This window comes from Sardina pilchardus, chromosome 7 (genome assembly GCF_963854185.1).
Source record: "Sardina pilchardus chromosome 7, fSarPil1.1, whole genome shotgun sequence".
NCBI lineage: Eukaryota > Metazoa > Chordata > Actinopteri > Clupeiformes > Clupeidae > Sardina > Sardina pilchardus.
The window spans coordinates 3,761,175-3,772,264 of NC_085000.1; the positions used below are offsets into that span (position 1 = coordinate 3,761,175).

An 11,090-nucleotide genomic window follows, 5' to 3' on the forward strand; every position below is an offset into this window, starting at 1 on the left:
TAAGGAAATCACTGGCGTCAGATTACAAATAAACAATATTCTGCACTTACCTATCTCTGCTTCTGATCAAAATGCATTAAATGACAAACAACTTATTTTCTATTTGATCTGTAGTATTTATTTATTTATTTATTTATTTATTCAATAATTCATAGTAATGACAAAAATAAACTTGTTCAAAATAAACAGATGTTTTAAAGGAGTGGGGAAACTGTAAATCTTTCAGGCTGCGCGAATTCTACAAACACCAATGTATCTATCGTTGTCTCTAAAACAAAAATATATATAGCCAACATCTCTTTTCCATACTCATACATTCAAGTAAATCTGCAACACACCAATCATATACATTTACACTTTGCTTCAGGTGCAGCGCGACATGACAAACCCAGGTCTACACTGCCATCTACAGGATGTAAGTAAAATAGAAATTCTGAATCAGATGGAGGCGTTGTGTGTGGCAGTGGCAACTTCCTTCCATTGAATTCAATAAAGTGATTATACAATTATGTAAAACTTCCTGTGACAGTATTCAAACATTTAAACATTTGTATTTAAAAGTGCTGAGCTCAGAACCAGTTCTGCTGGACACAAATATCCAGCACCACATGACAGTATATCCAGCAGAAACCTTAAGCACAAGGGTTATGGAAGAAAATGCATGGTGTGCATCAGTAACACAATATGTCAACAAAATAATACTAGTACAAGTCCCTCAGAACCTCAAACTAGTTTCCAGTGTTGATTCAAGTGAAAACCCTGCTAATGAGACAAGAAGGGACTTGGTATTCTGGTGGGTGACCTCTTTCTAAACTGGTTAGCCTCTCCTCTGGCTCTGCGGCTCTTAATAAAAGCTAGAAAAAGTAGACAGAAGAAAGAAGCACAATGGAGGGCTCTCGGATGATGGTAAGCGCCCGCGGGCGGAGGATGAGACGACAGCAGAGCTGATGCGGTCAGAGGAAGCGCGTGAGTGTCATCGTAGCGGACGCCTCCTCCTCGGCCAATCACGTCAAGCCCAGGGCCACGGCAACCAGCAGCATCATTAGCGAGCCTAGCCATTTAGCGCTGGAGGCAGCATCTGACAACAAGAAATGAGACTCTCCTTGTTTAATTCATACGCCGTGGAATCCATCTTACATCATATTTATTTCACTGGGCACGATTTTAAGACAATAACTAAAGTACATACCAGTTAATACCAGTTCTACTCCTTTCTTAATTCTTGGATTCTCTGGTAAAACAAAAGAACAAAGGAACAGGTAAATGAGTAAAAGATCTGGTAGTTAGATTAAATATGCAGTGTCTTCTTCATTTTAGATTGAGTGTCTAGAATGCATTGCCTTCCTCATTCTAGATTAACTGTCAAGAATTCCTTAATTCTGGAATGTTCTTCACTGTTACTGTATTTCTATCTTCATTAGAGAGGGTTAAAGCAGAGTAATGAAAGATCTTCGTCTACATCTTCCTCTCTCTTCCTCTCTCTGACTCCTTCTCCCCCCATCATGCCCCTGTGCGTACCAAACACTATAAGTCGTGTGTGAGTGTTGGTGGAGCCCAGAGGATTCTGGGCCGTGCAGCGGTACATGGAGCCGTTGAGCTCGGCGGGGACGCGCTCCAGCACGAGCAGCTTCCCAATCCTCTCCTCAGTGCCGTCCAGCAGGAGCCCGCCAACCCGCGTCCACGTGAAGAGAGGCTCTGGGAAGACCTCGTTCTGCGGGGTCAACACACACAGAGCTCAACACAAATCCCATACATGAAATCATACTGAGCACTTTGAGCAGTGCACCAAAAAGCACATTGTTTGCAAACATAAAGAAAGCTGTCCGTACTTGAGAACAACAGTCATTTTTATTGCACTTGGACATCTGACAGAAACTCTTTTGCTTTTGCACAGTGCAGTCAAAACAACCATCTCATTCTAATTGGTGTCCCTGGGTGACACTGTAGCCATTACCCAGTCCCAGCATAATATTTTTCTTTTTATATTACATTTGTGCAGTGTCACTTGGAGTCACATTCAGCAGATTCATATGGCAATATATATTGGCATTTATAATGACAAAGCAGCTCAGTCAAAGTCTCACAAGTGGAAGATTGTTATTCTATTAATGATGTATGGTTTTTATTTTAGTGCGCAGGGTGATTTGGAAAAAGCCACAGTGTTTACCATAATGCATTTCATTAACAACCATAATGTTGTGTGGATGTAATGAACGTAATTACGCTTCTGGATAAACACTGAAAAATTAATACTAATAAGACCTACTAATAAATTACTTCATTGCCAGCAGGTTTGTGCCTTTGGCAACGTGACTGTTTGGAAGAAATGCTGATGCACGACTGATTTTAAATGCTGTTTAGCGAAATGTGGGACAATGTGACAGGTTATCCACAGGCAATGGGGATGTTTCCATTTAGAGATCAAAGTCGTGACTTCCATACAGCATTGTATAATTATATTTGAATATGTGAACGACGCCACATGCTGCTTTGATAAAACCATAATCCAATTACACTGTTTGATTATTCATGTGAAAATTAAACCACAGTTTCACACCAAACAAAAGATCTATCCAATTTTCCACAACACAAAAATGCCGGTTATTATTTGTGTGAAATGCCCAGACACACAAGCGTGTGTATAGCAAACCAATCATGCCAATTAGACGAATGACAACGTACCCCTTTGGTGCCGAGCTGGAAACCCTCCACCTTCATGCGAACAGTGTCTCCTACCTTCGCCTTACTGGGAGTCATGGACAGCTTCGGGCCCTTTGGAGCAGCTACAGGAGACAGTAACAGGAATACTGTAACTCAGTGAAACATTATTATTATTATTATTATTATTATTATTTATATGATTTTATTTTATTATTATTATATTCCTTTATTTAACTGGGGGCATATTGAGACTATAGTCTCTTTTTCAAATGGTATACCTGACCAAGTCAGAATTTCACCAGTAACAAACAGTGTGTGAAATAATGTGACCAAATCCCTGTGTGCTGGCCAAGCCCATGTTCAGCTCATCTCAGGTGCTGGTGATGTGCAGGGATATCAGATTTCATCACCTCAGACTGGTCTCATATAATGAATTGTTTACTAGGAGCAAATGATGCACTCGCAAGCGAAGTCAGAGAGCGAACTAATAAACAATTATCGCTACAAATAAACAACTCGTTTATATTAAACCAGTGTGTGGAGATGATCTCTCTGTTTTTGAAGCATGCGAAATGTGTGTGTGAGGGAAGGGGGGGGGGGGTCACTGAGGGCGCAGGTACAGTACACACAGTGTACTCTGAGAACAGCTGTGTAGTCCAGTTCTCAGTCAAAAATCACTGATGAGCAATTACGTTTGTTTTATTGTACATGGATTAAGGATAGCCCTAACAGAGAACCTGAGAGCAGGTTTTAGTCTAGGACTAGGCTTAATCCAGATATGGGTAACCCAGCCCTTACTCTCTAACATTAGGGGGCACTCAAAGAGCACAAGAAAAAGGAAAATACTTGCACTTGCACACACCCCAAAACAATGACTTTTTGGCAACACCTGTGGGTAGACCATTACCAACCCCACTCCAACTCATGCTACATTGCTTACATAATACATCAGCCTATCACCTATTTTTGCACTGAAAAGATTTGAAAACTATGAAAGTTTTACACGTTAAAAATAATGACCCCTGGCCCCCCCAGCTGTGGCGCTGGTTGGGGCACCTGCTGCACCACATGCCGGCGACCCGGGTTCGATTCCCGCCCCACGTGGTCCCTTCCGGATCTCACCCCCACTCTCTCTCCCATTCACTTCCTGTCTCTCTCCACTGTTACTATCAATAAAGGCATAAAACGGCCAAAATATACTTTATAAAAAAAAATATATATATATAACGACCCCTACACAAACTAAGTTGTGACTGTGTACCCCTAGCTTGTACGAACGCCCCCCCAGGAGGGCTGTACCATCCCCGTTGAGAACATTAATGTAACTAACACTAATGTGCACTCACAGAGCGTGACCTCGGCCTGCATGGGCATGGAGAGCGCCGGGTGCTTGACCTCGCAGCTGAAGAGCGCGTCGTTGTCCAGCTGGGGGTTGAGGCTCCAGGTGAGCATGGCGTACACCTCCATGGTGCCGTCGGCCAGCTCCACGCGCGAGTGGTTGAAGTAGTACAGCGGGTCGGTGCTCTGCACCCAGCGGGGGAACTCGCGGCTGATCACCGTCTCCGGGATGATCTCCGCGGTGGGGCTGGCCGCCGGGTCCGAGTAGCCCGGCGTGTTGGGACGGGGGCCGGGACGGGGGCCGTCCATGTCCAGACGCACCGGCTCCCCGTTCTGGTCCAGGAGCGAGAGGGACTTCTGGATCTTGGTGTCGTCCAGGTCTCTGCTGATAAGTGGCCTGTGAGCCATATCTGGAGCTGGGCCCGGGGGAGAGCCGGGTCGTGGAGCTTGACCTGGACCTCGGCCGGGTCGTGGAGCTTGACCTGGACCTCGGCCCGGTCGTGGAGCTTGACCGGGGCGTGACTCAGGGCCTGACGCAGGTCCTGACGCAAGGCCTGGGGCTGCTTGCAGGCCTCTACTGTCTGGGACCACCTGGATCAACTCACCGTCCCTCTTAAAGTACACCTGAGAAGTCAATGGGCGGACAGCGAATGCTCACGTTAAGATCAATGGTAAATGATAAATGGACTGCATTTACAGTATATAGCGCTTTTTTAAAACTCCTGTGAGCACCCAAAGCGCTTTACATTATCATTCACCCATTCAGACACACACACACACACACACACACACACACACACACACACACACACACACACACACACACACACACACACACACACACACACACACACACACACACACACACACACACACACACACACACACGGTGGAGGCTGCCATGCAAAGCGCCAGCCTACTCATCAGGAGCACTAGTGTCTTGCTCAAGGACACTTCGACAGGGTCAGAGTTTGCCTTGAGATGGGAGAAATACGGATTTCAATGAAACCCATGAATAGGACTTCCTGCTTTCAATGATGTAAAATTATGATTTTTATATAATTGAAAGCAGGAAGTCCAACATTGAAATCCGTATTTCTCCCATCTCAAGGCAAACTGAGGGAATGATGCACGACCATTCAAAAACATGACTGGTTTTCTAAAGATACAAAGCTTAATGCTAATCGGTGAAGTGTCCCTTTAACGACTCCTTTACCTCTTGAGCCACTGCAATGTCACAGCCAATGTCACAACCAACCCTCAACAAAATAATTGTTGACACAATTTATCTGGTCAAGTCATCATTGAGTTATGTCAACAAGTGTAATAAACATTCCATAAACCTGACGCTATATTAATATTACACAAACTCAGTCATAGCAACAGGATGACTGGATTGATCTGGAGTCAGTGAATGTTTTTTTTTTACAGTGAATGTACTGTAACATGCATTGTAGGCTGATGGCCCCATGTGTTGAAGTTCCAAGGTGATAATTATCATTGAAAGGAGTGAACTAGAGGGACTAAGGATGTGAAATGCTTGCCTTGTCCTTCATGCTAAGCTGCGGTTTTCACACAGCATATGTAAATAAAACATGGAGGAGAGAGCTCTACATACTACAGCAGCCCTAATTACCATGGGTGCGGGTTTTCCTCCCCTCACGATGCACACCAGCGTGAAGTTCTGGGCTTCGTAGCGGTTGAACCGGGTGTATGGCTCAGCTGCCACCACTGATATTGATCTGGGAGGTGCTGGGGGAGAGGAGTTACAAAACTTCAAATCCGAAGCACAACAGCACAAGAAAACAACCCTTCCCCCCAACTTCCACCCCCTGCCATGGCAGTAAACAAGGAATTGACCCAACTTCATTATACACAGCTCGGTGAGCAGATGCTCCGCTGCAATCTTTTATTCTTATTAATGTGCAAACAGTTGTATCTATAATGCAACAGCTTAAAGTGGAGTGCCAAAATCCCTCGCCATTCCTTCCCCATCTGCTTTCACCAGAGCACACATACATTACTGTGGCACTGGTGCATACACACACACACACACACACACAAACCCACCCACCCATATGCACTTACCCCCCAAACACACACACACACACACACACTCACACACACACACACACACACACACACACACACACACAGACAGAGTCCCACTGATACAGCATGAGATAAATGAGAAAATGTGGATCAGATGAGGCTCATCTTTGTGGTGATCCATCTTGAGCTCGCCATGTAAGCAGCACCAAGGTCATGGGTGTAATTGCTTGGGGAGCTCAACTACAGATAGCAAGTGAGCGTTTGCCACACTCTGAGTCATTCAGCATGAAAGAATCCACTAAATGCAAATTATGAGCTCAAAATCCACCAATTACAACATGTTGAATGCTAGCAAGATTGAAATACTCCAGCCATATCCCAGTAAATTCCACTCAAGGAGAGACCACTGCGGTATCACTAAGGACATGTGAAATGCCTTTAGGTTCGCTGTCCATAGAAATTTGTTGTGAGTATTGGTGACGAGGGTAAGTAGGACATGAACCTACACATTACAATGAGAGTTATGCTTGCGGATGCTAAGACCACCTTCTCTCTGGACGCTCTGTCATAGATACCCACATGGCACTCGTACGGACCACTGTCCTCCATTTGAACTTCAGGAAGTCTGAGGCAAAGAGGACAAATAATTGTGGAGCTATAACACACTCAAACGTCTATGAGGAAAATCACCACAGTATTGCATGCAAGTCAGTGAAATTAAATGTCAGTGGATGTTTGATGTGTGCTTTTCAATTCATGTTTATGTTGAAGCAAAAGCTGTCCATAGAAATTATTAACATATTGACCATACTGTATCTTGAAAAAGATGAAAAAGCCAACTGCTGAAGGCCAACAGCCTGAAGAGATGGCAACAATATTTACCTTACAGTTGACTGGTAAACAAGATCTTCTCTTTTACGGAAATCCTCCATGTGAGAGAAATTGGCATTGTACATGGCATCGTAAGTAAATATTTTCTGTTTGGAGCTTCCGCCATCCATTACCTACAGCAAAAAAAAAAAAGGAAAGTTGAATGTGAAAAAAGCTCATCTATCTCCAGAGGTGTTCACAATTGGTACAAACATCATAGATAATGGTGACATGAGTAATTCCCTCCCGAAAGTCCAGAGTTTTAATCTCAGGTATTAGTTCTGCCAGCTTTAGAGATGTTAAATCCAATCAATATGGATTATGCAATAGCAACTAAGACAGTGGAACTCCTTTCATACAGCATCTTGCTAATCCTGAAGCTCACTGCTAGAGAGTGTATTTTTGGGGGGGAGAATTTCTTCCCCTCTCAGCATGGTTTTGAAGACAAGAGATGACAAGATGCACAGACACAGACGTCTTTGCCCCAGTAAAGACCTTTTGAGCAAGTAAACAACAGCACACTCAAACAAACACTGACAAATAATGAGTCATCGTCAGTGAGAGACGCAGAGATCATGGCGTACTCACCCGAAACCACACTATCTCTCGCAAGTTGCCGTCAGTCCTGAAATTACACTTCAGCGTCACAGTATCTCCCATGACCACAGGCGGAAGAGGCTCAATGGTGACGGTTAAGTAGCCTGGGAGAAAGATCATGGTGTCACTTTATGCTCTTTCTACAATCATGCTCACAAACACAAGGGCTTGGCTCTTTCATGCTTCGCTAGTTCACAGATGCTCTTATTTGGGCTGTGCATGAATCTTTCAAATGACAAATTGCTGACAAGTATGCTGTCTTAACCACACCACATACTTCATTTAATAGGAGGCATGTCAGGAGAAAGAAGAAATGGATTTAAGCCCAGGGAAGATTGTGCTCAACTAGGACAGGCCAGCAGAGAATGGAGTAAATGGAAGATGCAGGGTGCCCACAAAGTCAATATTTATTCTGGGGAGATAATCATAGCAATAAGCTGAATGAAACCGCAATATCTTTCAGCGCAGTAATAAAAGGCAAAATAACCTTTCAGGGCCATTACTGTCTGTGGGTAATGAAAAAGTAGATTTTTCATCCTTATTCTCGTTCAAATATCATCATAATCCAATATGATGGTATGTTGCAGTATAGTCCTTGAAGAGTGTTGACTGAGAGAGAATACTGAGCTCTATAGAAACAGACTCATTCATTGCAGGCGTTAGTTATACATATCTTGCACTGATGATCTCTTGCAGATATATGATAACTGGCAATGGCAGTATAATTAAACACACAAGGACCGATCTATATTGGCTATTGTCTAGCCTATTGAAGCTGGGTGTGAAACAGGAACATGTGTACTTTAACATAACGGCAAAGTACTGTACAAATAACCCAGTGGATTTGGTTGTCCATCCACCGTCCAAAGAGGTACACAACTGCAGGAAGAGATTGATAACAGATCTGTGGATAACATGTTACTTATCCGAAACAAAATTTCAGCCACCTCACCCGGTATTTTCTTGACCTTGCTGAATTTTGCAAATATGTGTCAAAGAACAAGATACGGATGTCACAGCAATCCTCCAGAACAATTGTAATGCAGAGCTGAGACACCAGTGTGGGAAGCTATATAATCTGTCACAAATTCAGTGACCTACAAAATCCCCCACCTCCTATGGTATTGGTCCTTCATCTGTGACGTCAGGGCATGGATTATTTTTTTTGCCATGTTTTTTTTCCACCTCCTAATCCATGAGCTTTTCTTCCATCAGGGAAGTGATTTTACATCATGCAACATAGACAACCAGCAGTGGACAATGCCAGGGCTTCACCCAGTAGCATTCATTTGCATAGAGCTGCATGAAGACATAAGAGTGCATCTCCATTAATGAAGAGAGGGGTTAAGTTTGACTGGTGACACTGGACAGTCTAACAGGTGACCAACACATTCACTGGTCCAACATGGCTTCCTAAAGGACAGCTGAGCAGCTGAAGAGTCAACCATGAGGAATAGGATTAGGCCTGCTACACAATGCTGTATATTGCTTTGCTTCCAGCAAAGTGCTCAAGTGCTGAATGGCTCCAATAGCACATATTGTGTCATGTGAGCCATCTTTATATGACTTCATAGTGTGTGTGTGTGTGTGTGTGTGTGTGTGTGTGTGTGTGTGTGTGTGTGTGTGTGTGTGTGTGTGTGTGTGTGTGTGTGTGTGTGTGTGTGTGTGTGTGTGTGTGTGTGTGTGACTTCATAGGGGATGGAGGTTCACAAAACTCTACAACATCTAGACCTGTGTTGGAGTATGGTCGTTTCCATTGCCAATCACTCACTCTAAAACCCTGAGAATGGTTTTATAAACTGGTACATCCCTGAGCTGACAATTACGAAAGACGTAATCACGACAAATGGCATGTAATGTGATGAAATTATTACCAAAATAGTGTTTATCCAACACAAACACTAGCTTCATTCTACAAAATAATACGAATTGAACTTATAGCATAGATATACAGTCAAATATCTTCATCCTCAAAGATAGGCACAGGCCACTGTAGATAGATTAATAATGCATGTGAGAGTATCCAACCGATTTCCCATTAAAGGCCATACCCTCGATTCTATACTTTTATAGCAAACGGAAGCAAACGAAGTGGCTCGGACCGAGCCCTGGACATTCATTGCCAATCAACACAGAGTATAAAGGAGAGGAGTGTAATGACAACATTATCGGCTGTTTGACACAAATATCCTTTTGCGTAAACGAAACCGTTTTGCTGAGTCCGTCTTTAAATCCCACAGACTACTAGCAAAACAGCTTAAAATAGCCACATCAACTACTACACTATGAGTTATGCTTTTCCTCGTGTTTGCTAAATCAAGGGAGAGCGTCAAAACCAGTAAGGAAGCATTATCTCAATTATGTAACAGGGCAAGAGGTTCTGTGAGGCTGTGGTCGTCACGCTGCCATGACAGATTACTGCACTATATGAACGCTAACATCTCATCTCAGAGTAAAGGTTGCAGGCCATATTCAAACATGATCCATCTCTCTCTCCCTCTGTCTGAAACGCTCACTCCCTGAGAGACTTGTACAATATGGCATTACAGGTCAGAGACTATTGCTAAATGAGTCTGTGGCCACTTAAACTGATGGAGCATCCTCCCTCATTAACCTGCAATTAATGCTACGAGTCACTATCCATACAGATGACCCTTGTGCTATCTTGGTGAACTCTAACGACCTTTAATTATTTTAGAGTGGAGATTACCCCCTAAATGGGTCAGGGCGCAAGATTAGGGCGTTTATCTCAAATATAATCAAACGCTGAAGTCATTATGCCTGCCTACCTGGAATTGGGGCAAAACAGTGCGCTATTCTTGTGATTGTAAGAACAACTACACCAAATATGAGTAAGGGACAACAGATCAAAGTGTAACAATAAACCACTATCTTTTAAAATCACCTTCAGCATATACAATCCTGTCACGACATAAAAGTGGACATTACATACTTTACAGAGGAGCAGACCTTTCCAGAACAATGCGAATTCAATAGTCTTTAAGACAAGATAAAATTAGACTATGCTTCATACACTAACTATACTTTTCTCTTAATGACATCCCGAGAAGCATAAAAACTACTTGTAGCTCTATAACATGATCTACCAAATGCTATGAGAATCATTTTTATTTGTAGCCAACTTTACGCTGAAAAACTGCACAAAGCGCAGATAACTGCGACTTACCCAGGACTAAATCCAACACATCTGTGCACAACAGGAAGCACAATGAAACGGCAATGGTCATCTTCGGCATATTTTGTCCAGAACGTCTGAGTCCATCTGTGTTAGACGCTCTAGAAACGAATGTGTGTCACCCACCATGCCAATGGCACGAGATCGGGTGGCTCGCCGAAATAATCCATGCTCGTCTTCAGAGCCACGGCAAAGGGCATCCCACTCCACGCAAGACAAATAAACGTCCGTTAGCCTACTCGATGCGTTTCTAGCAGATTCACTCAGAATTGTTTATGGTGCAATAATCACACGCGAGTATTAGATCATCAACATATTTGAATTAATTCTCTCATCTCTCAGCATGTGCGCTCGCGGGCGCGCACGAGCTCTTATC

General features: G+C 43.4%; 1 protein-coding gene across 1 annotated transcript; it reads right to left on the reverse strand.

Moving 5' to 3' along the window:
* Nucleotides 1-114: 114 nt before the first annotated feature.
* Nucleotides 115-11,090, reverse strand: igsf21b (immunoglobin superfamily, member 21b). The gene is made up of 10 exons (XM_062542091.1): nt 10,706-11,090; nt 7,510-7,622; nt 6,934-7,055; nt 6,558-6,676; nt 5,636-5,751; nt 4,008-4,623; nt 2,683-2,783; nt 1,519-1,711; nt 1,190-1,231; nt 115-1,078 (listed from the first exon to the last, which is right to left on the reverse strand). The coding sequence occupies exons 1-10, from the start codon at nt 10,773-10,775 to the stop codon at nt 1,005-1,007; spliced, it is 1,566 nt and encodes a 521-aa protein (XP_062398075.1). The 5' UTR covers nt 10,776-11,090; the 3' UTR covers nt 115-1,004.

Bases quoted from the DNA above. Each gene is read 5' to 3' on its own strand.
- igsf21b (XM_062542091.1), bottom strand. From the start codon at position 10,775: ATGCCGAAGATGACCATTGCCGTTTCATTGTGCTTCCTGTTGTGCACA. The intron at 7,056-7,509 runs GTGAGTACGCCA...TTTTTGCTGTAG, and splicing joins GAGAGATAGTGTGGTTTCGG to GTAATGGATGGCGGAAGCTC. The intron at 1,232-1,518 runs GTACGCACAGGG...TTGTTTTACCAG, and splicing joins CACACGACTTATAGTGTTTG to AGAATCCAAGAATTAAGAAA.